General features: G+C 40.3%; 1 protein-coding gene across 2 annotated transcripts in view; it reads right to left on the bottom strand.

The window, feature by feature from the left end:
• Window positions 1–18,458: 18,458 nt before the first annotated feature.
• Window positions 18,459–27,352, bottom strand: part of MMP16 (matrix metallopeptidase 16) — a 940,897-nt gene continuing 932,003 nt past the window's right edge. For both annotated transcript variants that reach the window (XM_029591617.1, XM_029591618.1), the window contains one exon: window positions 18,459–19,195. In XM_029591617.1, the coding sequence (XP_029447477.1) occupies window positions 18,861–19,195 (335 nt within the window). In that variant the 3' untranslated portion in view covers window positions 18,459–18,860. The remainder of the gene's footprint in view (window positions 19,196–27,352) is intronic.

The following is a 27,352-nucleotide window of genomic DNA, read 5'->3' on the forward strand; positions in this document are numbered from 1 at the left end:
GTGGATCAGCCAAAGACAGCACTGCACTCCTCCATGATGGTTCATGAGCAATATCTACAGTGGGTCCTGCAAAAAAAAAAAGAACTGATTTAGAGGAATCATGTCAGGGCTTCTCAGAATGAGAGCTAGATAGACAGAAAGCAGTACTGCTGAGTAAAGAGTAACTCCCAGGAAGAGGAGGTAGTGGAGGACTTGAGCGATGCCCCTGGCCTTTGGTCGCTCAGTCTGCCCTCAACCCTAGTCCCAGCAACATCACCCAAGCCCGCAGAGGAGAGGAAGTTCCTGTAAGAAATCCAGTGGGGGGGACATTTCAGATCAAAGCAAGACCCACTTTTTCAGAATGTATTCAATCTTGTAAGTGCATCAGTAGAGGAAAAGTACTAGAAAGTATAGGACATATTACAAACACTGGAATGCTGCATCACAGGAAAAGAGAACAACCATGAGCATGGACTTCAAGGCAGGGTGTTAGTCCGGGTGTTAGTACTAGTCTGGGGGCCCCATCCGCCAGTCAAGAAGCAATAGTAGCAGCAGTAGCAGGAAAGTGCTAGAAGAGAGAAAGTCAGTGCCTGAAGCTGACACTCTCCAGCCTCTTCCTCCAATGAGGTGACCTGCAAACAGCCCTCAACTCCATGACAGCAGATAGGGTGTGTCACTACCTCACTGTCCCATAGAAGGCAAATAGTATAAAGGGCATTCAACAGTGCATTGGAGATGGTAGAGACTGAATGCAGTGTTTAAGCAGTTGCTGCAGATATTAGCTCCCAATTACAAAATGCTCTCCTGGGCTGCATTCAGCAGGCATGTTATCCCCGGCCTGTATATTCAGTGCTGCATGCATGCAATCCCCGGCCTGTATATTCAGTGCTGCATGCATGCAGGCACAGCTGGCAAGATGAAGAGGGGAATCAATCATTCATTTCAACCATGCTAAATGTCTATCTTGCCCTAACAGCATACTGGTGGCAACTGCCTGAGTCAGGGACAGCTTTAGCAGGGGTGGAGCAGCAGAGTACAGTTGGGCCATGCTGCAGACCCCAGTGATGGACAAGTACTTTACCATGGTGAATATCCTAGCAGCCTGATGGAAGGCTGGCACCTAGAAAGTAGTAGCAAATATGAAACAGGCAGTGGAAGATGGGGCCTATAAGAGGACATGCTGCATTGCAAACTTGCTGTGCCTGGCAGTGGAGGATCCCCTGGAGTCCAAGGAGCATCAGGGCAGCTTAGTCCTAAAAGAAGTGTTTGAGAGCTGCAGGAAAATAGCGTGTGTTTGCATTGGAGCCTAAAGGGTGGGAAATAGTTGCATAAGAAGCCGGAAGCAGTGAGGGAGTGTGTGCACAGGCTGACTCAGGATTTAGAGTCCAGGTGGAATTCCACCTCCCTAATGCTGCAGATGTTAGTGGAGAAACAGACAGCTCATTTTACCTTTTTAGTGTATTGGGACGTCTTCAGTTCTCTGTTCTTGGAGCCCTTTATCCCTCCATCGGAACCTTGGGATATTTCTGCCACTACTTTGCTCCTCTCACGGTGCCTTGGAGTGTGGCTGCCTCTGCCTGGGCTCCTTTGCACTGTCATGGATGCCTTGGGCTACTCATGCAACATTTGCTACTTCTTAGACACAGTCTTCGCGTCGTGGATTCCAAGACTTCCCCCTTCTGATGATGTCTATCCAAAAGGTTCTTTAGCATTCCTTAGAAAACACTGATTTTGGAGCCCAAAATGGGATGCATTGCTTCCCCCATTGTCTTTAATGGGAAACAAACAAATGAAAATAAACAATTTTTATTAAATTGAAACAAACAAAATGAATTATGGAGGGCATAGAAAATGAATGAAGGAACCAAAATGTTTTTTTTTCCCTCTATACACATCCCAGTTGGCCACTGTCAGAGATAGGATGCAGGGCTAGATGGACCTTTTCATCTGACCCAGAATGTCTTATCTTTTTTAAGGACACAGCCAGCAATGTCAGGATGTGGAAAACCATGCTAGGGCCTAAAATAGTGGACCGTTATAAAGATATGAGTGCAATGTGGCTGATGTATAAACCTAAGGATAATGTAGGATGAATAACATCTGGACTCCCTACTCAAATCAAGCAGAAACACCTGGATCCAAAAGAATAAAAAGGCCTTCCCACCCACTCTTTTCTTCCTCTTTTAACTCTCTTCTTTTTCCTTTCCTCCTTTTCTTTTTTTTATCTTAAGTGCAAGTTTGATAAAACTTACTGAATCAGCCTATTCGGTTAGTTTGCAAATCGGTTTATTTTGTGTTGCTCCTAACTAAAACTCAATAAAAATGAACATTTGTCAAAAAGCACATTAAAAGAAAAAGCCCTACAGGCTCTGCTATCAACAGCTGCAGACACCAACAAGTTCTGCAGCCCCAGTCTGACATCGGAAGAGGAAAACAGATGAAAAACAACTGCTGGATACATAACAGCATTTAACCGACAAGTCCTTCTGCGAAACTTACTTATTGTAGATCCTCTTTGCCCTTCATTAGAAACACACACACACAGCCTGAGTTACAGACACACATGCACATGCACATACACATCTAATACAAGATGGATCACAGACAGATGCATGCACAGGTGCTTGGTGAAACCTAGACACACACAAGCAGCTTTGCTTACACATGCAGCCTGAATTAGACATAAACATGCAGCCGCCATCACAGCAGGATGCAGTGACAATCACATGCGCATTTTCACGCATATTTGCAGTCTTGGTTAAACACACATACACGTCCTTATTCCAGCCCTAGATACTCAGCTTTCTGAGTACAGAGAACCTTCCCTGGCCCTCGCTTCCATAACGGGCTCTGAATGAGTTAACCCAAAAATTGAATATTTCTACTCCTGACAATATTCTGCTTCAACCAAAACTTATTCTGCCTTGAGAAGTCTGATGCTGCTTCAAGCAAAAGTGAACAGCAAAATTAAGCCAAACCTTTTATGCAGAAGTTGAAATAGCAAACCATCCGTTCTTGCCTCTGACTTTCCCCTCTGTTCCCAGTGATTCCTGCCAACCCTGAATGTTTCTGCCCCATTGAAAGGTGGTACATTTAATCTTTTCCAACCTGAGATTTCAATTGGATGATGCCACAGATAGCTGTTTGCAGCTGGTAATAACATAAGGAAATGTCATCATTGAGTTTTCAATGCACATTTTTAATGCCCCGATTCATATATATATATTTTTTTTATTCCTGATGCAGTAAGCTAATGAAATGCAAATACATTGGGAGTTTTAAAAATTGCCTTGAGAGTAAAGTCTGCATTGGGAACAGGTGCAATGCACATTTTAATTTAGAAAGGAGAGGGGGCAACCTTGATAGCCATAAGTGACAGCAGCCACTCCCACTTAGCCAGATAAATACTGATTTAACCAGCTATCTGGTATCTGCTGCTGCTATTTACTTGGGTAGGTCAATATATATCCATAGACATTTAAAAGCTTTTTAAAAGACATTTTTCCCCCTTTTTTTTTTTTTTTAGAAGTTTTAAGTGTCAGCAATAAAAAAGATGCAATGGCTAGACACAGTCTCTCTGCATAGGTGACTATTGCTTAATGCCCTTATTTTCATAGGTTTCCATGCCAGGGCACTAAGCAGTGTTCCGGTTTGGAAATGCACATTTTTTTACACACAAAACTCCTTGCTGCATTGGCAGTACATTTTTCGCTTTTAAGTCTGTACAGAAAGGCAGGTTCAGCTGAACACATCTTTCTGTATCAGCCTGTTAGTGGGCAAGTTTGAAAGCCAATTGCTGTGGGCAAAATGCTTTTGACTCACACAGATTTACTTTTTGGATACCACCCAACCTCAATACAGGTAAATGTGTACTTTTTAGGAGGGCAGCAAGATTTTTAAATTTGTGCATGTTATTTTCCTTTAAATGTTTCCCTATATATAAAGCCTATACAAATATCACAGCTACTTTGTATCCACAGCAAGAATCAAAGCAAAACAGCGGGCATAAGTTTTCTTTGATTATTGGTGCAAACCCCGCAGGTAAAGAATTCCTACTGTATTTGCGCCAATGCGGAAGGTTTTACTATTGCTTCCTTTATGACTGAACATTGACCAGCTCTTTAATAGTGTTGTAAGCTTTTCTTTTTCAACTTTAATATGCAGCATTTCTCTTTCTCAAAAGGAGAATTTGTAAATCTCTCCAAAAATGCATTTTTTTAGACATCTACTCTTTATATTGTCCTCTTCCTGCTTTTTAGGGTCATTTATCAAAATGTGTTATGACAATAAATATCACAAGTTCTGTTTCAGTCAACTATTTATACTGCTATAGGAGGGCCAGCTAGTAACTCCAGGAGAGGCTTTGGTAGTGGTCTAGGGTTTTGGAGCCAGTTTTACATGCAGAGTATGAACAGCTCAGTATACCTCGGTGAAGATTTGTCGTGACTTGGAGTGAGAAAAGTCACACAAAGATGAGATTTCTACAATGTTCTCTCAGCCTAACTTGATGGACTCTCTACCAGGGTACTATCAAGCTAGGGCAAGAGAACATTAAGATAATTAGGGATGTGCAATTGTTTTTCCTGAATTAGGCAATTTCAACGAAATCCCCTAATTCGGAATGGTTCGGGAGAACTGAAAAATGATTGAATTTTTTTCAGAAATTTCATGAAAAATTCATTTTTGGGTTAGTGCTCACTAACCCAAAAATCAAGGCCCCCCCCCAAAAAAAAACCCCGAACTGCAGGAAAAATGAAATTCCCGCAGGGGGGGGGGGGGGCGAAACAAAGCCCGAGACGAAATCCTAACCCGAAGCACATCTCTAGAAATAATCTCATTTTAGTCTGATTTTCCTCACTCCATATCATGTCAAATCTTCACTGAGATCTGTTTGTATATCTCACTCAGCATTTAAAAATGCTCCCAAAACCCTAGACCACCACCAAAACCTCACCTCGAGTTACTAGTTGGCCCACCTATAGTGATATAAATAGTTGACTACTATGAAACCCTTACAAAGTGTTGCTCTCTCTTTCTCTCTCCCCACCCCCCTCCATCATGTCACAATAAATTACCTCCCGACCCCCTCAAAACCTTTTGAAATTACCTGGTGGTCCGGGGGGGGGGGTCCCAGGAGCAATCTCCCGCTCTCGGGCTGTCGGCTACCACTAATAAAAATGGCACCGATGGCCCTTTGCCCTTACCATGTGACAGGGTATCCGTGCCATTGGCCGGCCCCTGTCACATGGTAGGAGCACTGGATGGCCCGCATCATTTTTAAAGATGGCACCGGCTGTCCATTACTCCTACCATGTGACAGGGGCCGGTGCCATTTTTATTAGTGGCAGCCGACGGCCCGAGAGCGAGAGATCGCTCTCGGGACCCCCCTGGACCACCAGGTAATTTTAAAAAGTTTTGGGGGGTTCGGGAGGGTGGGGGAAGCTAAGGGAGCTGTTTTAAAGGGTCTTGGTGGTTTTTTTGTTTATTGGCTCAGGCGCAGCCGATAAAAAAAACCCCCGATCGGGCCGCACAAAAAAAAATTCATGATCTGAATTGTAACCGGAATCGGAACCAATTCCAGTTCCGATTCAAATCTCTAGTGAAAACTATTGCATTTTGATAAATCCAGGTCTTTGTTAGAAGTATGTGTAAGAAGCAAATAAAGAGTAATTTTCAAAGGTATTTCTGTGACTAAGCAAAGAAAAAAGAGGCAAATGACCACAAAATATTGCCAAAAGTTGAACCCAGTGGTAAAGGAACTAATAGTAAAAAATCAATAATCAAATAATGATAAATATAACAAATTGAAAGTAAATATGAAAATAACAATATAAAAACTTTTAACAAACAAGTTAAAATACAACAGCATGATATACAATGAAATTTATCATTAAAATATAAATACACAACCCAACATGGCTGTGTTCCACAACAATGCCTGCATTGTGACACTACAAATATAATATCGAGTCCAAATAGCTGGTACATCTCAACATTTATAAAACCAGAGCATGTGGAAGGTAGTGCATGAACATCTAGCATAATTTAACTGTAAATCTGGAACTGGCCTTCAGAAAATTAATATGCAAAGAGTTGTAGTCCCAAGCAAGCTAGCAGGATCAATCAGGCACTGCTTTAAGGCTAGCCTGCAGGTCCAAATAGCTGGTACATCTCAAAATTCATAAAACCGGAGCATGTGGATGGTAATGCATGAACAACTAGCATAATTCAACTATAAATCTGGAATTGACCATCAGAAAATTGATATGCAAAGTGTTGTGCTCCCAAGCAACCTAGCAGGATCAATCAGGCACTGCTTCAAGGCTAGCTTGCAGGTCTCCTCTACATTAAAAACATGATGCTTCTATGCTAATATACTGGTGAGCAGTACCAGAATCAACATTCTATTAAAATATTGTGTAGCATTTTCTGATGATCAATACCAGATTTACAGCTGAATTTCATTAGCTGTTCAAGCACTACCATCCACATGCTCTGGTTTTATGACTTTGCGGTATACCAGCTATTCGGACCCCATGTTATTTTTATGGTTTCAGTGTAATTTATCCCGATGCAGGCATTATTGCCAAAACATGGCCATATCAAGTTGTGTATTTTAATGATATATTTCATATTTTATTTTAACTTGTATATTAAACATTTTTATATTGTCATATTTCTTTTAAAAAATGTATTATGTAGCATTTATTATTAATTGATGAATTATTATTCATCATTTATGGGGGTAAAACAGAGTTTTACCTGTGAAAATGACTGTCTACAATATTGTACTTTCAGGTAAATAAATATGGATATGGCCTCGTCGTTCAAGTAGCAATATAGATGTGATAAGTAGAAATAGTGGTAGTAGTAGGTTTGAGCACAAGTGTTCCTGAGGTTGGGGTTAGGGAGGGGTTTGGATTTACATAAATATTTTGGGATTTTCAAAAGTATTTATGCCCTGTGCCCTGAACTTTGGAGAGTGCAGGATATAAATACTTTTAAATAAACAAAATCAATACATTTCCCCCAAAATTTCCTCTCAAATATTGTCAGGTGTAACTGACTATGGGTACATTTTTAGGATAATTTTCAAAGTGGCTATATGCCGAATATGTCCATTTAGGAAATCATATTTTTTGCCATCTAAGACCTAGATTTATCAAAATGCTATAAATATAGCAAAAATAGTGCCCATGATAAAAAAGGAGGAGTGCTTAGTGTAATTTCCCTGCTCCCGCATCACATAGGTAATTTCTTCAACACATGATACAATTATCGCACCCATGCTATTTTTCACATTGCATATAGATTTATCCACCGCAGGCAAATTACCGAAAAGATTTGTATCAAAATCTACCCCATCTCCCAAACCTAACCCATTACTCTATTGCATTTGACGTTAGGAGCCACTCATTACCATTAACTCTGCCCAAACTCCTTCCACTGACATAGCAAATGTGGCATTTGCATTCTAATATGCATTGCGCTATTCATTGCCCATGTTACGGCATTATCGTGGTCGTTAGGGCCTCAATGCTAGCATTAAGGCCCTAACGCAAAATGGTAAATGACCCACTAATTTAGGTAAGCTATGTGAAAATTACTCCCAAGGGCCAGATTTTCAAAAGGGCATAAATAGGCTTTTGAAAATTGCCTGGAGTGGAGGGTGAGGGAGGGGAGTTGCATGCATAAAAGCACATATGCAAATCACTTATACATGTATTTGGAAGTGCATAGGAAAGAGGCATTCCAGGGAGCAGATTAGGGATAGGGAAATAGTTTACATGCATACTTTTGTTTTTCAGAAGTATACACATAAATGTACATGAATACATTTATACCTGCTCTGCAGGGTTTCCAAGCACAGCCCTAATTTTAAAAGTGGACTTATTTATTTAGATTTTTGTATTCTGCTTTTCAGCACTCCATAACCGATTACATTCAGACACTGTAGATATTTCCCTATCCCCCAAGGGCTTATAATCTAAGTCTGTACCTGAGGCAATGGAGAACAAAGTAATTTGCCAAAGGTTACAAGGAGCAACAGTGGAACGCAAAACCTGGTCTCCTGCTTCATAGCCCACTGCTCTAACAACTAGGCTACTCCTCAACTCCACTTATGTGTGTATAAGACCCTTTTGAAAATTTGGACTAAAGTTTGTGAGCAATTTCTACTTGCAGACATGCTGTTATAAAATGCTGTTATAAAATTGGGCTCTAATTATATAACAAACTTAGGGGGTCATTTTCAAACGCTTATCATGTGTGATAGCATGCTGGGGGTGGAGTTGGGGTGGTGAGGAGGCGGACTCGGCAGTGTCTTCGCTGGCGGCAAAAAGGTAAGCAACGTTATTGTCGCCAGTAACACGCCTAATAGCACCACCTTTCACGGTGGCGCAATTGGGTGCGAAAGCCGGCAGCGAAAACACCACGGTGGTGCGAAGGCTGCCAGCTTTCACAGGCCCCCCCCCCCCCCCCCCGCACCCCGTTTTCGCTGGATTCACCATTCTGCGATAGAATGGTGAATCCAGGCCTTAGAGGCTGAGGTACTAAAGTTAAATTCCACTTGCAAATAAGATGGCATTCAAAATTGGCAAATAACACATGATATCATGTTTTCTTATTTTACCAGTGTTATTTTGTGCATGGGAATGCAAACATTAAACTTATTACTAATGAGTGGAGAAATCATGCACATCTGCACATTAGTGATTTTCACATAATTTTTGCAAATTCAAACATGCAACAGCACATTTTTAGTAAAAGTTTACATATCTGGGAGGTGTAGCTAACTTTTCTTTTTTTTTTTTTTTTTTTGCAATTTCACACAAACTTTAACACAACTCCTTCCATCCCATTGAATGTAATTTGTATAGTATGCAAATAGCCTGCCATTGCAATAAAAAAATATTTCATGCTACTGGACTCTTCTAGCAGAGCCTTCCATCCCATGGCATAGAAAGCCAACCAAATAAAGTGAAGACAAAAATGCTGAAATGAAAATGTCTATGTAGTATTTTGTTGCTATAATTCTTTATCCAAGTAGGACTTTGTTTATTGTGGAAGAAACATTTTATATAACACCTTCCACTGACAAGTTATTAGTATAGACTGTACTGTATAAAGGTGAATTTTAAAAATAATTGTTAAACTACACCACAAGGAGTAAATCCGCATTATGTGTAAAGGAATCATATTTTTGTTCTCTTATTTATTGACATATTTTTGTTTTTGATTACAACACAAAAAAACGATGGTAAGTACATAAGATGCAATAGTATCAAAAAGCCATTGTATCCCTTCCCTTAGTTAAGACACTTACAGCAGACAAGAACTGCCCCACCCAAATCCCCTGCCTCATATGAAAAAAATAAATAGAAGTCAATAAATATAAAACAAATCACTGCACAGTCATTAACTCTTTGATTGCTATGGCATGAATCATAGTGGTGATTCCAAATTGTGAGATTTGCCAAGCTTAAAATTGTTCACAGCAGTCAAAGAATGTTTTTTTTTTTTTGTTGTTTTTGTAAACATAAGTACTTTGTTGGTAATGTTCAATTGTATTAAATAATCTGCAGCAAATGGGATAAATATCATGTTTCATGACCTCCTTGACCTTTAATGATACAGCTTTAAAAGGATTTGTAAGCTGCTACACAGATTAAATCCATTCATTTGACAATGCAGTATGAAAACTTGATTACTAATCAAAAGCAACTTATTTAAAATGAAACCCTGTTCAATGTAAGGATCAATAAATCAATTAAAATCAATCAGTCTAAGCACCACAATATTTTGCCTGATTATATCTGACAGTCATAATACACTTAGCACCATTAAGTCAGCCTTGGATTTGCACACAAACAAGCTTTGTGTTTGTCAGTAGAAGCTATCTGAATGAATAACATATGCTTATAAAAAGGTTACTGTATAGAATCCTGTGTGACCCTAAAAGAAAAAAATAAATTCAACTAGGATGAACAAGTATATATCCCAGCTATTTTATTGATACTTACACACAGAACACTACAAATACGCCCCTTTTAAAATCTGTCTTCTTTTATATGTATTGTATATGCATTTTTCACATGAACAAAACTGACTAAAGAATCAACGTATTATGCATTCCTGTATCTAGAATATACTACATACCAAGTACGAGTCACTATACTTAACCTTCCTTGCCTTCCTGTATAATTACTAGAACCTTCAAATTCCAAAAATACAAATACTTTTTTGTAGGGATGTGCACAAAAAAGGTTTTTGGTTCGGTTTGTTCACTTATTTGAACTTTTTTCAATGCATTTTCCAGTTTGTTTCATTTAGTTCTCGTAGTTATTAGATATAAATGTTACTTTGCGAGCATAAAATTGAATTTTAAGGGCATAAAAAAGTATTCTCCTAAACTACCAAAACAAATGAAAACAAATGTGCATCCCTACTATTTTGTGCTGTCCTGCAACTAAGCAAAGGACACCATTCATCAGTTCTTCCACACAGGAAAAAAGTTCCACAACAATCAAACTTTCAGTAAATTTTGATATAGCAAAATAAATTTCCTAAAAACCCATCTCTGGCTGATACTGGAGCTCATTCAACTACTATCCTATTATAGAGTAATCTTCGCCAATATGTGTCTCCCCCTCATGTGCTACAGCATATTGGAACAACTGAGTCAGATATTTGTACCATTCCAAATATTTTCCTCTTTGCATATTGCTGTTTACTATTTTAAAAGCCAAACCTTTTTCATAGGTAAAGCTGATGGGAAAATTCCAGATGAAAAAGCTCTTGGTCCATTTTTAAGATAATAGCAAGCCTTTTCTTCTTTAGTTGCATGGAAATGTAAAATCATGCAAAGAAGGTTTCACAGTTGTCCACCCACTGTGCATCTTGTTGGACAGCAATAACGATCTCTTAATTATGAGCTTCACAAAAATATAACAAGAATGCTATTGCATAATGCATACTTAAGGACAAACTATCCAGAGAGCATGCAAAATCTGAATGCACCAAAATACATAAACTGTAGAATTTACTGTGCATCATGAGCCACCTATGCATGGATATTGGCACATTCTATTCAACCATCTACACTTTCAACATACTCAATGTTTATAATACCTCTTTTAAACATTTACAAATTGTTTTCAGCCTTGCCTAATGGCTACATTAACTATTATTGCCAATCTTTAGCTTCTGGCCAAGAAAAATTAACCCTCTGGTTGTATGCTAGTTAAAAAAAAAAGAAGTTTACCAATAAACAAACTGATGCATCCATTTGGTGCCCTATGGCCAGAAAAGTGCATATCGTCCACTTATCCCCATTTGATCAAACAGAGCAAATAAAATGAAGTTAGACTGCTATGACTACTAGCCATTAAAAAGGTGAGCCCGGAGTTTCAAGCCAGAGTGTAAAGTCTGTTTAGTTACTAACAAACTTCATTTTAAGAGACACCCATCTAGGAAGCTGAGATTCCCAAGTCAGATTCCAGGATGACGGAGAGCATTTTTGGCGTAAAAATATTATTTCCTACAGTTTTGGGATGGAAAACCTTTACACATACAAAATCAACCACGTGGAGAAGTACTGTGGAACAAAAAGCACTGTGAAAATCTCAAGTGTAGCATTTTCAGGCTAACACCTCGCAGTGCTTTTCAGTAGGCAAGAAAGCATATGCCTTTCTGTGAAAATGCCATAGAAACAATGAACAGACCATGATGGGAGATGAGTGGCAACATCCGGTTTTGGATCCAGTGTCCTGATTATGGAGGTGTGCTGACTGTCCTTTGTCTTTTTATCTTTTGCAGTTTATGTAATTACATGTTAGTGGTGTGCAGCCTGCCAAATTTTTATTGTCTGTAATTTCATTAATGTTTATTTTTGCTTTGATTTACTTGCCAAAACAAAATAAACATTAAAAAAAATAAGGAACATTAAAAAAAATAAACATTTAAAAAAAAAATGAAATGGGAGGACCCCCACTTACCCATGGGATTCCAAGTCAATAAATACATAAACTCGCCTCCTGCCATGAGACCGGCACCATACTGCACCAGTTGGCACCATTTTGTTGATCTACAATCTATGCTTGTATAGCCATACACCAATATGACACCTGCTGGCTCTGAGAATGGCAGTAATTTGAAGTTACTATGCCACTGGTCTCAGGGCCCACTGCCACTATTTTCCCCCTCAAAAAAATTGTGCAAGCAAATTGGCATGCAGGTTGCTGAACACATTTTTTTTTACTCTGCGTTTGCCTAAAATTTGCATCTGGCCCCTAATTTCTACTTTAAGATAACTTTTAAGCAGCTGCACGGGTGCACGTGTGCACACACTTGCCGGCTCGCACCCAGGCATGTGGCCCTTTTATAACATACGTGCGTATATGTGTGCATGGTATAACATAGGCTGAATGGATGTACATGTGCATGCAATTTTAAGTAGGCGCATGTCTATGGTGTAGATATTAAGAGATACGTGCACACGTCCATGTGCATGCACTACCCGGCATGCACACATGGACACGCAATTTTATAACATGCGTGCACAGGCATGCGCATGTTATAAAATCGGGGATCAGAGCACGCAAGGGGGTGCACAATTGTGCACCTTGCGCCAGCCGAGCCCTCGACGAGCCGCACTGCCTTCTCCCGTTCCCTCCCAGGCCGCTCTGAAATCAGAGCGGCCTGGGAGGGAAATTATCTACCCCCCTCACCCCACCTTCCCTTCCCCTACCTCCCCCACCCTTTTCCCCCCTAACTTACTTCAGTCCTGGGACTACCCACCCACATCCTGCCCCCGGACCGCCCCTTTAGTAAAGCCTCGGGACTTACACACATCCCGGGGCTTTACGTGCATCGCCGGGCCTTTTAAAAATGGGCCCGGCATGTGTAACACGGATTTACACGCATAACCCTTTGAAAACCCAGCCCTATATGTGCAAATGCCGCATCTACCATGTAAGTGGGGGAATTTTAGTAGACCGGTAAAGGATAGGATTTCCTACACACCCCCCCCCCCCCCCCCCCCCCCCCCCCCCCCCCTTGTTAAATGCTTCCCTTTATCCTGTTAGCCCCAACCTTTAAAACCCAGTTCACCACTTTACTTTTTTTTCTTTTCTGACTTACATGACATCTATAGCAGAAGTAAAGTTATGCCTCATGGGAATTTGGTGCGCACTTGTGCGAGCATTTACACACTAGTTTGAGAAATCCAGGAATGCCCATGCCCCAGCCAGACCATAGCCACACCCTGCCCCTTTTTTGCTAAAAATATTCTGTGAGCATAGCATGAGATACAAGTGTACATGAGCGCCTTTTACACACGCTGATCTGTGTGTACCTTCCGGTTTTGGCACATGCCAGGCTTTTAAAATTCACTTTTTAGTGTTGTAATCCAATATCATATTTCTAGTTATTCATTTTTGTTAGTTTTCACTATGTTTCAACTGTTAGACAATAAGAAGTAATGCTTTGCAGTGCTCTATTGTGCGTCACATATGCTCAGCACAAATCATATATATGTAATTAAGGAAAAAAGGCAGACTACTAATTTTCATTCTGTGTTCAATCTAAATATTAATTCAAGGCAGCCAAAGTATCCATTACCAAAAATGGATACAGATGCCTACATGATGTATACAGATGACTACATGATGTATTAGCAAAAAAAAGAGTAAAACATTGATTTAAATAGTACAATATTTCCTATGTATGAAAACATCAACACTGGTAAGAAATATTTCAAGTTTACTTTATATTTTATAATTTTGTAATTGGTAACAGTAGTTGCAGAAATAATTAGTTGTGTATTCCAGAATGTGTTGAAGTTTAACAGGATTCCATTTCTAGTCCACTTTTAGATTGGATATATGTACAATATATAAAAGTGTCCTATTGTAGATATACCATAAATGAGATATATTTTGCTGTTGCCATTTACTTCCTAGCAAAACAGCTCAGTGTTTTCTGTAAGCCTCAATGATTATTTTTTAGAGCCCAGCTTTCAAAACATTATGCGGTACACCATTTGTATGCTTAAGTGGGCCCACAGATATGTATGCTGGCATTTTATGAACTGTGAGGTTGGAGCCTCACAGTTTATAAAATATTGCACATTTCTTCCCTGAAAATACACATGCATGTTTCAGTACACATGTATATTTGTAATGCAGGAACATGCATACTTTATCTACCCATTTTATGAAATTGCACTCAAAGGTAAATTTAAAAAGCTTGGCAGGGATCAAAGCCGAGAGATATGTGCGTCTCTTGGGCTGGCTCACCGCACAGATTTAAAAAAGCACATGAGTACTCGCGTAGCTCCTGGTATGCGCACAAATCAAAAAAGATTTAAAAATGGGCGGGGCATGGGCGGGGCCCGGGCGGACCATGGGTATTTCGGGAAGGTCACTTGAAATGGGCATGCGAGTATTTAGGTGCACAAATGCGCAACAGGATCCCCTACCTCATAACTTTTCTCCTGCTATGGACAGTGTGTAAGTATTGAAACAAAAAAAAAAATGAGGCTCATCAGCAGAGTTTTAAGGGTTGGGGCTAAAACAGTAAAAAGGAAGCATATTAACTAGGGGGGTTAGATAGTCCTATCCTTTACCTGGGCAAACTGGAAGCAGACTGGGGAATCTGATCATTGCATCGAGGCATGTATCTAATAAAGTCCCCTCACTTAGTTGTACAGCCAGTATTTGTGCACATGCCCACATTATTATATAAAATTGCACACAATGTACGTGCATATATCCAGCTCGCGCTAATGGCCATGGCCATTTTATAACATACACTTGTATATGCATGCATGGTATAAAGTAGGCTAAACATGTGTACATGTGCAGCCAATTTTATATGGGTGTGCACATGTGCACGCAAATGCCACCTCTACCCTATAAAATAGGGCAATTATAAGAAGGCATGCTGACTCAATTACCACTTTCCCCAGTTTGTTCCCAGTCGCCCAGATAAAGTAAAGGACTCCTAACCCCCTTAGCTAAATAGCCTCCCTTTTACCCTGTTAGCCCCAACCCCGTTAACTATCCACATTTGTTTTGTTTTATGACTTATGTTCCTTCCATAGCAGAAGTAGTTAAATGGTAGGGGACCCTGGCACCTGCTTGTGGGAATGCCTGTGCTCCACCCAGATCACACCTATGCCCAGCTCTTTTTTTGCCCAAAATTTTATGGGCACATACCGGGAGAAACACGCATGCTTGCATGCTTTTTAAAATCCGCGTGCCGTGCACTGGCCCAACTTCTACATGTATCTCCCGGCTTTGGCACGCAGAGGGATTTTAAAATTTGCCTTTAAGCTGGTAACTTTTAAACAGGTGCATGGACACACACAGATTTGCTGGCTCATGGCCAGGGGCAGGGCTATTTTATAACATACTCGCATGTTATAAAAGAAGCTGATTGTGCACACATGCATGCACAATTGTAAGTTGGCGCATGCCTCTGCATGCAGATGCTGCTATTACTGTGCAAGTTGGGAGATTGTAATACACAAGCGCCTCAATGCTATTACAAGTTTTCCTACTTCATTCCTAGTTCGGCCAGGTAAGGGATAGGATTTCCAACTCCCCCAGTTTAATATTCTCCCATTTTTCCTGTTAGCCCCAACCCTTAAAACCCCACTGACATGCCTAGATTTTTTTATGTTATTTCTTATATGCCATCCACAACAGAAGTAAATTTACTTGGCTAGCGACCCCGGCACGCGCGTGTGCGCATAAGTACTTATGCGCTGGTTTCATTGTGAAAGCCAGGAACACCCAAGCCCCGCCCAGATCATGCCATGCCCTGCTGCTTTCTTGAAACTTTTTATTTGTGCATGTAGTGGGAGATATGTGTGTACTTGGGCAGCTTTTAAAATTCGTTCAGCATGCGCCATTCGTGTAACTCCTGGTTTTGGTGTGCTTTTAAAATTCACCTTTTATATTTTACGCATGTAATAATTATAATAATCCATGCAAATTAACCCAGCATTAAACATGGAGATAGGTATTTTATAAATTAGGTGTGTACTCTCCTTCTGAAAATATGTATTTGCACACGTACTTGGAATTACCAGTTCAATAATACTTCCATCGGTTCATCCAGACCTTCACCCATTCAATTAGACCCTTCAACATTTAAACCTTAAACTTCTCCAGTTCACCCAAGCCTTCTACCCAAAAACTGCAGACAAAAGGCAAGCGTGATTTCAGTTGCAAAAATCAAATAAAAGAAGTAAAATTGTGCAGTCTAAGTAGGTAAAACTTACGTGCATTTACCACTTATAAATAGCGACTTGTGCACATCCTTCTGAGCCCCACCACAGAATGCCCCTAGGTCACCTAATTTTTTTCCCTAATATTTATGCATGACACTGGAAGTACACGCATACAGTTGAGGTTTAAAAAATAGTATGTATATGCTAATTTTAAACAAGCAACTGCCACATAATTCCTTAAAGAAATGCAATCCCAACTGATCGACAACACTAATTTCCTTGATTTAATATTTGCAAGATAAAACTAAGTCAAAGGGCAAAGACAGAATGACATTCTTTGAGGAACTTCAGACACTGATCTTTTTTTTTTTTAATATAGTAGACAAAGTTTGATTCAGTAATGACAGTCAACAGATCAATAATTAAGTTCAAGGCAAGCTGTTCATTGTTTCAAACGTTAACCCCCATGCCTCCAAATCCTGGACTTCCTATAAAGCCAGGTATCTGACTCATTGGATATACTCAGTCTGACCATCTGTAATAAGTTCACAGCCTAGTGACTGTAAAGCCTTTTGCTGCAAGATGCAGCTCCTAAAATCAATAAAGAGGTCTGTCAGTTGCTGACTTTTCTCAAGGAAAAATATATTGATACAAACCTGCCCTGCAGGTCACATGAAAATGACAATACTGTTGTTAGCACGCATTAGACACAATAAAGAAATGCTTTGGTGACCCTTGGCCTTGACAGTGAATTAATACACTGCTAAATGCCAAAGATCTGACTAACCCTTTGAGAACTATGGTAAGCATGCAAACGACAATACACTGAAAGATATTCATGCAATTGTTGGGCTCATTTACCTTTGAAAACTAAACTCTAACTGCATGTACTGCATTCATGTGCCAAGGCAAACTGAATTATCATGCAATAGAGTACAAAGTAGAGAGGTTCAACAATTCCAAGAAAAAAACAAAAGCTATCGTATTTTACCTAGTGCTGAGAATTTTGAATTATGTTTTTCATTTGTAGGCATTCCTGCATGAAGTAAAGCAAAAACACCTTATGTGGAAATGGTGTCTATCTGACTATCTCTTTGTGACCTATTATCAGGAAACAAACTGCCTAACAGAACGAGCTGATGCTTTATAGCTTACACTCGGATATGAAGACTTGGATATTATGACTGAAAAATGTGTCAGAAATTATTTTATTTATTTAAAACATTTTTATTCCGCAAATCCAAATAAATTGTTCTTGGCGGAGCATAATAAAAACATAGAATACAAATCTACACAAAACAAAACATGACAAAACCTAACTCTGTTATTGCATTCTCTTTTGTTAAGTTTCGTTTCTTAGCATTCCGATTGCAATAGCACACATTAACCTGGTATTATGTGCACTCTACAAAGACGCCATTCCCACACATGTACTCTTAGCGAGAGTACATTTTCTATGCTTGCTATAACTGGAAATAGCTAACAAATATCAGCTTTCTTAGGTGCTCATTGTTGGGCTAATAATTTATAGAAAACAAATTTCACTTCAGCAGTTAGATGAATCACAGTTTTGAAAAGAGATCTGAAATCCTTTGGGCTTCTCTTCCTTTCTAATAAACCTGCACAAACCTATAATTTACTGACGAGTAAGTTGAGTGTCTTTCAGATTGAAAGTTGATACTATAGTTCTCAAAGGGTTACACCAATGTATAGTAATACTATTGTCAATTTTCTTCACAACATGATCATCCCTTTACAGATGCTCATTGCAATCCACTTCAGAGGCCTGCTGCTTCTTGGTATGTTTTCAGATGAGTGTTTCTGACAGACCTGCTAAAGGCTGGGGGGCAGGAAGCCTAGCACAGCTTGAACAACGATGAGGGAAAACAAGAAAAAAGTTCAGTTTTGAATGTATTAATAACTATAAATGTGTTAAAACATTGAGGACACAGCTCAGAGCAGTTGTATAAAACACAAAATGGATGTATTATTAAGGCTATTACTATATTGCAGATATTTTGGCCCCTTTTATTTTTTTTTGTTGGAAAATGGCTGTCCAAACAGTCTAAGGTCCTGTGTGTCATCCAGGTCTCCCACTTTACAAAATAATGCATAGGAGTTCATCCTCAGCAGACAGAAATCAATCCTCTTTGGAGACAAAGCTGTTTTGGGTCTTCACACGATCCTGAATGTTTTAGAATGGATTGTTTCTTTTTATTTGTTTATTTTATATTTTTATCTTAAAGCAAAAAAGAAAAATCTAAGAGAAACTTTTTTTTTTTTTTTTTTTTTTTTTTTAGAGAAAATAGCAGTATTATCATGGGAGATTCCTGTGTGTTTGCTTCGTCTTCTTCATAAAATGCTAAAAGTTAACTGGGCATTGAGCGTGCAGAGGAAAGGCCTAAAATCAAATAACAAAGAAAGACAAAGGACTGAAGAAACAGCAGATACTGTGTATCATGGAAGCTTCCCAGTTGAGTGAATCCCCACTCATGCGCAGGACAGGCAACCCCCCTGGGTTTAAAGAACGGCCCTGATTCAGGCTGACAGATGCCTGCTCCTAGCCAGGAAACAGCATAACAGCTCGCGTGCTGAATCTCAAGTTACCACAAACTGCTTGAAAAAAAAAATAAGAGCACCTACATCACACCCACTCTTGCATAGAGCGTTTGCAGTACAGTATGTGGCGAGGCGTTCCTTTCCTCTTGAATTGAAACACAGTGCAAACCAAGACAAGAAGACACAAGGCCAAGATGCAAGGAATGACAATAGCTATGGCTTTCACAGTGCTGGCTGTGTTGTCCAGTTTGATGATAATGTCTACATCGTCCTGAGGGCTGTGTCGGTCTTTGTCCCTATCCACTGATCCATCACACCCCATGAATTCCTTCAGAATGGATCTGGGATAACCAGGTTCGACCATGAGTTTCTGATTGTGAAATTTCCAGTATTCTTTTCCTTTGTAGAAGTAGGTGAAGCCTAGGAAATAAAATTTCAGTTATTTAAATAGTGAAAGTATTATTTTCCAGTATTTCCTATCACTATCACTTATTAAACAGTGATGAGAAATAAGACTGTAAGACATTTGAAATATACAAAAGATCACTCTGTAGATTTGACATGAAGAGGGTCATTTTGAAAGGGACTTCTGTGAATATAACAGTGTATTATGCACAGAAATGGCCTTTTAAAAAATTGCTTGCCCAATATGTGAGTGAACTTACACACATATAGCATGTTCACGCATAGGTTACGAGAACTGAGCAGAAAAACTCCTGGGGAGAAAACTGGGGAAGGGTTTAGACTTACATGCATACTTTTGGATTTAAACACTGGGATGGTAACTTTCAAACCACTGCGCATATGTTGCACATGCTCAGGTATGCGAACATTTTATAACATAACTGCGCATATGAGTGCATGCTGTAAAATATCCTGGCTGTGCACACATGTGGGCCAAATTTTAAATGGGTGTGCACACCTGTAGGCAAGTCCTGCTTCTACCATGTAAACTGGGGGATTTAAAAGGTGCGCACGCTGCCATTCCCAGTTTCACCAGTCCGTTCCCAGTTCGCCCAGTTAAGGTCCGCCAACCCCCCCTTGGTTTGATAGCCTTGATTCCCCCAGTTATCCCTAACTCTTAAAACCCCATCGATCTGCCTGGTTTTCTTAACATTTAAACTTAAACGGCATATATAACAAAAGTAAAGTTACGCAGCCTGGAGCCTTGGTGTGCACCGGCTCACGTCAGTATATATGCGCACATCTTGGCTTCACTCACTGAAATGCCCATGCCACACTCAGACCTAGCCCATGCCTTACCCATTTCTGAAAGCTTTTAAGACGTGTGTGTTGTGGAAGATACGCACGCATCTTGGTGGCTTTTAAAATCTACTCGGGACTCACGAGCCCGACTTCTTCATGCATCCCGTAATTAATGTGCACGTCGGACTTTTAAAATTCACCTGTAAACATGCAACTTTTCATGAAAAATGTGTGCTGACATTTTAGCTAGTATAACTTGCAAGTTTAATAATTTTCAAAGTAGCATTCAAAGCGGTAAGTATAATTATGAAAGCAGGCAAAATTTATGCCAAGGTTACAAAATTACCCCTGAAATTTGGAAATCAGGCACATCCAAGTGCAAGTCTCAGTTCTACACATCAAGAACTGGAGGTCCTCTGTAGATATATACCAAGTGATACATAATAAGACTTCAATAGACCAAATAAAACTACCGTTTTTAACATCTTGGAATCAGTCTCAAGTACAAGGCTAGATGTACAAAGGGCTTTTCGTACGTTGTGTCTACGGGGAAAATTCAGTCTTTCAGACCCATAATGGTGGATTTTAAAAGCCTTACGCGTGCCAAAACCGGGAGATAGATGCATGTTTCGGACACACACTGCGAGGAATTTTAAAAAGCCTGTGACAATGCGTGTATCTCCCATTACGCACACAATAAAAATTTCAGGGAAAAGGAGAGGAGTGTGGTTGTGGTCTGGGCAGGGAATAGGTGAACTGGGGCTGTAGCAAGATTTCTGCACATACCTATTTACGCGCATAAGTGAGTGCCTGGGTCCCCTACTATGTAACTTTACTTCTGCTATGAACAGCAAGTAAGTAATAAAAATATAAGCTACTTAGCGAGGTTTAGGTGGGCCTGGCCTAACTAGATAAAAGGTAGGCAAAGTAACAGGGGTTGTTAGGAAGCCTAATTGGTTAATTGGGTGAACTAGGAACAATCTGGGAAAATGGGCTCTAGCATCGGTGCACGTGTCTAGTAAAATCCCCCCACTTATATGAGCAAGGCGGCATTTGTGAGCACATGCCCACATCAGTATGAAATCATGCACCCATGTACACGTGAATAACTGATTTTGAAATATGCACGCATATACGTGCACATATATGTGTATGTTTTAAAATTGCCACGTCCATGTGCATACACCGTCACACGTGCACAAATGTGCGCCTGTGTGCAGCTCTTATAATTTACCTCACAGTGAATGTACATTTTTCAAGATGAATATACCACAGACAAAATCAATATATAAGTAAAATTATTCTGTTTGAATATATAAGAACATAAGAATTGCCATACTGAGTCAGACCGAGGGTCCATCAGGCCCAGTATCCTGTTTTCAACAGTGGCCGATCCAGGATGCAAGTACTTGGAAGAATCCTAAATAGTAGATAAATTTCATGCTGCTAACGCTCAGGGATAAGTGGTGGCTGACCCCAAGTTTATTTAGTTAATAACAGTTTATGGATTTATCCTTCAGGAACTTATCCAAATCTTGTTTTTAAATCCAACAATGCTAACTGTCTTTACTATATTTTCTGGCAATGAATTCCAGAGCTTAATTGTGCACTCAGTGAAAAAGTATTTTCTGCAATTTGTTTTAAATATGCTACTTACTAACTTCATGGAGTACAATTTTTGAAAAAGTAAATAACTAATTCACAGTTACCTGTTCTGTTGCACTAAAGATTTTATTACTTCTATCATATCTCCCCCTCAGATGTCTCTTCTCCAAGCTGAACAGCCCTAATATGTTTAGCTTTTCTTCATAGAGGAGCCTTTCCATCCCTTTATCATTTTGGTCACTCCTATCTATATCTTTTCCAGTTCAACTATATCTCTTTTTGAGATGGGGTAACCAGAATTGCACACAGTACTCTAGGTATTGTCTCTCCATGGAGTGATACAGAGGTATTATGACATTCTCCATTTTTGTCTCCATTCCTTGTCTCATAAATCCCAATCTTCTGTTTGCTTCTTTGACTGCTGCTGCACAGTAAGGTGATGATTTCAAAGTATTTTCCATGATGACACCCAGATCCTTTTCCTAAGAGGTAACTCTTAATAGTGAATCTAACATCATGTAACTATGGTGTGTGTTGTTTTTCCCTATGTGCTTCACTTTGCATTTGTCCATATTTAATTTCATCTGCTACTTGGATGCAATCCACTTCTGTTTTAACAACTCGGAATACTTTTGTGTTCTCTGTAAATTTGACCAACTCACTTGTTCCCTTTTCCAGATCATTTATATATATATTAAAAAGCACTGTTCCCAGTAATGGTCTCTGAGGCACTCCACTGTTTACCTTTCTCCACTGAGAAAACTGACGATTTAATCCTACTCTGTTTCCTATCTTTAAACCAGTTTGCAATTCATATCACCTGATATAAACTCTTCGTCTTCCATGACTTTTTATTTTGCTGAGGAGCCTCTTATTAGGGATGTGTAGGAAAAAAAAATCATTTTCGTTTTCAGTTTGTTTTCAGGAGGTTTTTTTTCCACGAATGTCGGTTCATGGATTGTTTGATTTGTTTTCATTTGTGAGAAAAAATAAAAACAAAATAGCCAAGAAATGAAAATGGGGTCTCGTGGAGCCTCCTGCCTGACCGAAAAAATGCCGGTGCCGAGATCCTCCCCAGCCCTCACTTAGCCAGTCTGGTGAAGATCTTGCGGCTTCAGCTTAGTCCCAGGCTGAAGGCTTGGCCATGCGTTGGTTGAGGGTGCGGTAGATTCCATAAATTCAACCTACTCAAGGCCGAGGCTTCAGCCTGACCTGGAGGCCAGGTCCCAATGCCAGGGCCTTGGCTCGGACCTAACCCAGATGCTAGGTCCCAATGCCGGAGTCTCGGCCTAGGCCGGGGCCTGAACCCAGGCCCGACGCTATGACGTGGCCTAGAGGCCGGGTCATGACCCCACCCAGAAGCCAGGTCCTGACACCAGGAGGCTGGGTCCCGATGCCAGGGCCTTGGTCCAAAACCAGGCTCGATACTGTGACCCGACCCGGAGGCCAGGTCCTGACGCCAGGTGCCCAGACCCAGGCCTGATGCTGGGCCCTCAAACAGGAGGCTGGATCCTGATGCCTGGGCCTTGGTCAAAAACCAGGCTCGATGCTGTAACCTGACCCGGAGGCCAGGTCCTAATGCCAGGCACCCGGACCCAGGCCTGATGCCGGGCCCTCATCCAGGAGGCACCATTTTGCCATACATCAAAATTAGTGAAATTAATTAAATTATTAAATTAAATGAATACATTGCCATACATCAAAATGGCACCATCTGCTTGGGTGCATGTGCCAGAGTTAGTTAACTCCAGCACGACCCCAGCGGACGGCAAAATTATCTTGCAAGAACCGAAGAAAGAAGAGGATGAAGAAGTGATTCCAAGGCCTCAACCTGATCATGAGTCAAGGTGTCGGGACCTGGCCTCTGGGTTGGGTTGCGGCATTAGGCCGGAGTCCAGGTCGAAGTCCCATGTCAGGACCCAGACTGGGCTGAACTGCAACGTCGGGTCTGGGTCCAGATCCTGGCATATGCCGAGGCCTCGGTACGAGACCTAGCTTTCGGGTTGGGTTTTTGGCATCGGGCCTGGGTCAGGGCCTGGGTCCTGACATCAGGACCTGGCCTTTGTCAGATACCCGAAGAATACGATAATTTTTCATTTTTGTTGTTTCAATTTTGCGGATCTCAGCTGAGGCCCCAGCATTGGGCCATGCCTCCACCAAGACCCCTGTGTCACGTTCGAGCCTAATCCACGGCTCCTGCTTTGGGCCTTGGCCTATGCCATAGGCGAGGCACTGGCTTCGGGACTAGATCTAGGCCCAAATCATTAGTTTAAAATTAAACTAACTAATAAGATTTGTTTAATTCAGGGGGCCCCTGATTCATTTCGGATGCCTTCAAATGAAAACAATTAGTCTTATTTGTCGCGTTATTTAGTTTTGTTTTAAACAAATAAACATCCCTATCTCTTATGGAGAACTTTGTTAAATGCCTTCTGAAAGTCAAAATACACAATATCCACTGGCTCACCATTATCCACATGTTTATTAACCCTTTAAAAAATGTTGCAAATTAGTAAGGCCAGACTTCTTTTGCGTAAATCCATGCTGCTATGCCCCATTAAACCATGTCTTTCTATATGCTCTGTGATTTTGTTCTTCAGAACAGTTTCTACAATTTTTATAGGCACTTACCAGTCTATAGTTACCTGGCTTACTCCTGGAGCTCTTTTTAAAAGATCTGCATCACATTGGCCACCTTCCAGTTTTCAGATACAATAAATTATTTGTATTCATAGGTTACAACTTACTAGTAATTGATCTGCAATCTCATTTTTTTATTATTTCAGAATTCTGGAGTGAAAACTATCTGGTCCAAGTAATTTGCTATTCATTAGTTTGCCAATTTGACCTATTGTATTATCCAAGTTCAGTGTAATTTGTTTCAGGTTTTCCAAATCATCACCATTAAATTCCTTTTCCAGAATGGGTATCCCCCCAATATCATCTTCAATAAACAATGAAGCAAAGAATTAATTTAATTTTTCCACTATAGCCTTGTCTTTACTAAGTGTCCCTTCAGCCCCATCTAACGGTCCAACTGACTCCTTCACATGCTTCCTGCTTCCGATATATTTAAAAAGGTTTTTATTATGAGTTTTTATCTCTATGACAACTTCTTTACAAATTCTCTTTTTGCTTGCCTTATTAAGTTTTACATCTAACTCGCCAATGCTTTCACTTTTTACTATTTTCTTGAGTTGGATCCTTTTTCCAGTTTTTAAAAGAAGTTCTTTTGGCTAAAATAGCCTTTTTTACCTCATCTCATTTAAACTTCCGTCTACCTTTTCCAATGCTTGGAATACATCTGGTCTGGGCTTCCAATAAGATTTTTAAACAATATCCACAGCTGATATAAACTCTTAATCTTTGTATATGCACTTTTTAGTCTTCTTCAAAATATTTTCCTTATTTTATCAGTCCCCCTTTTGAATGTTAAATGTTTGAACAGTAGATTTATTTAATGTCCTCCCTCCAATTATTAAGTCACATTTTATTGCATTATGATCACTGTTGGCAAGCAGCCTCACTACCATTACCTCTCTTACCAAATCATGCATTCCAGTGAGAAGTAGGTCTAAAATGACTCTCCCTCTCATTGGTTCTCAGACCACCTGCTCCATGAAGCAGTCATTTATTTCTCTAGAAAATCTACCTCCCTAGCATGTACTGATATGACATTTACCTAGTCAGTATTCAGGAAATTGAAATGTCCTATTACTACTGTGCTGCTAAATTTGTTAGCTTCTCTAATTTCTGTTAGCATTTCATCATCTATCAATTCATTTTGGTGAGGTAGATGGTACCGTACCCCCACCACTTTATTCTTCCCAGTTAAACAAAGACAACCCTCTTTGGCTCGAAGAACTGCCACGTTTACGATCCTCTAACCACCCCACCAGAACCTCCCTTGCAGTCACCCTTCACACCCCATCCCTCAAAACTGCACACCTTACCCTCACTAGAGAAAGAGCCTTCTCCATTGCTGGCCCCTCCCTCTGGAACTCCCTTCCCACTGATCTCCGACTAGAACCATCCTTACGCAACTTTAAAAAAGGCATCAAGACATGGCTTTTCAAACAGGCCTACTCAGATACTAACCAAACCTAGACAAGGCCCACCCTTCTTCATAGAAATCGCCTTACAATATTTTTATGTATATAGATAGCCTAGTTACTTTAAGTACTCTCCCAATGATGTAAATATAGTAAGTTTCTATAGCTATTTTGGTTCCTCTCCACTTTCTCCTCTTTATTTCGTTTTAGTATTCTACTCTTAGTCCCTCTCATTCCCTGCCCTTCTTTTCTCCCCTTTTCTTGCCTGCTCCCCTCGCCCTATCCCCCGTTAAATGTAATTTTCATTTCTTTGAGTTAATTGTAAACCAGCGTAATGTGTTCTACGAATGTCGGTATATTAAAAGTTCATAAATAAATACACATTAAATTTCCACACATAAAAATTCTATTGTGCATTTTGTCACCTGAGGTGGCATGGATGTGAGCCCTTAGGCTATAGTGTGGTTGGCACATCCTAGCAAGTGAACCTACTAGGCCCACATCAATAGCAAATGGAACCACTCTTACTGGGACTGGTACAGCCCCATTCCCTTCAGGTTGAGCCCTTCGGATCCAAGGGCTAGCAGGACTTAGGTGAGTGTCCTATAAGTGTGACTGTCAGATGAACTCGTGTACTGGGCAGTGGTCAGGGAAGGCAGTGAGCAGAGGATGTTGAGTTCCAGGCTGAGGTCAGGACAGGCAGCATACAGGCGATGTCAAGTTCCAGGCTAAGTTTTGGGCAGGCAGCAATCAGGCAGTGTAAAAGATCCAGGCTAAGGTCAAAGCAAGTGGCAAACCAGAAGAGTAGTCAGTGTCCAAGGCCGAGGTCAGAACCAGGAGACAGTCAGAGGCAGGCAGATGAGACAAGGATAAGACACTGAGAAACCAGGACATGGAGAGACCAGCAGGGCAAGGCAATAACAAGGCAGGACTAGGTAACAGCAAGGCAGGGCAATGAAGAGGCAAGATAAAGCACAAAAAGGCATGGAGAGGCAGCAACATGCACTGCAAAACAGGAGGACCCGTTGCTTTAGGCGCTAGTTGGACGTATGGTTTGGGGGCTGACATCATCAAGGAGCGACCCTTCAGGTTTCCTTCCACAAGGCCACTAAAGGTCAGTGTGCCCCGGAGTAATATGGCAGCACCCCTATTGCTGTGGCATTTGGAAAATTGGAGGTAAGTATGGTTGCTCGCTGGGTTGTCCCATGGCCGGGCAAATATTACAGTAGTACCTTTATCCTCTCAGACTCTATGCCATCCCTAACATAAAGTGCAAGACCCTCAACAAGTTGATCTACCCTATCATTGCAATATAATTTGTACCCTGGTATAGCACTGTCCCATTGGTTATCCTCTTTCCATTAGGTCTCTGAGATGCCAAATATGTCTACCTCTTCATTCAGTGCTATACATTTTAAATCTCCCATTTTACTTTTAGACTAATGGCAATAGCATACAGAAATCTTGTTTTCTATTTGTATATACAACTTTCCTAGCAGTTGACAGGGATAATTTGGAATCTTTTAACTTTATCAATTTTTTTACGAATAGACACATGGGCTAATTTTACTTTTATTTGAACTTCTCTATTGGTTGCTCTAACTCTCCTGTTATTTTAGAATCTTTTGAAGATCCCTCTTTCTGAACCATACACTGATGAATGTTGTCAGCTTTTCCACATGTGCTAGTTTAAAAACTACAAGCCAGTGCAGAG

This window comes from Rhinatrema bivittatum, chromosome 2 (assembly GCF_901001135.1).
Source record: "Rhinatrema bivittatum chromosome 2, aRhiBiv1.1, whole genome shotgun sequence".
Classification (NCBI taxonomy): Eukaryota; Metazoa; Chordata; class Amphibia; order Gymnophiona; family Rhinatrematidae; genus Rhinatrema; species Rhinatrema bivittatum.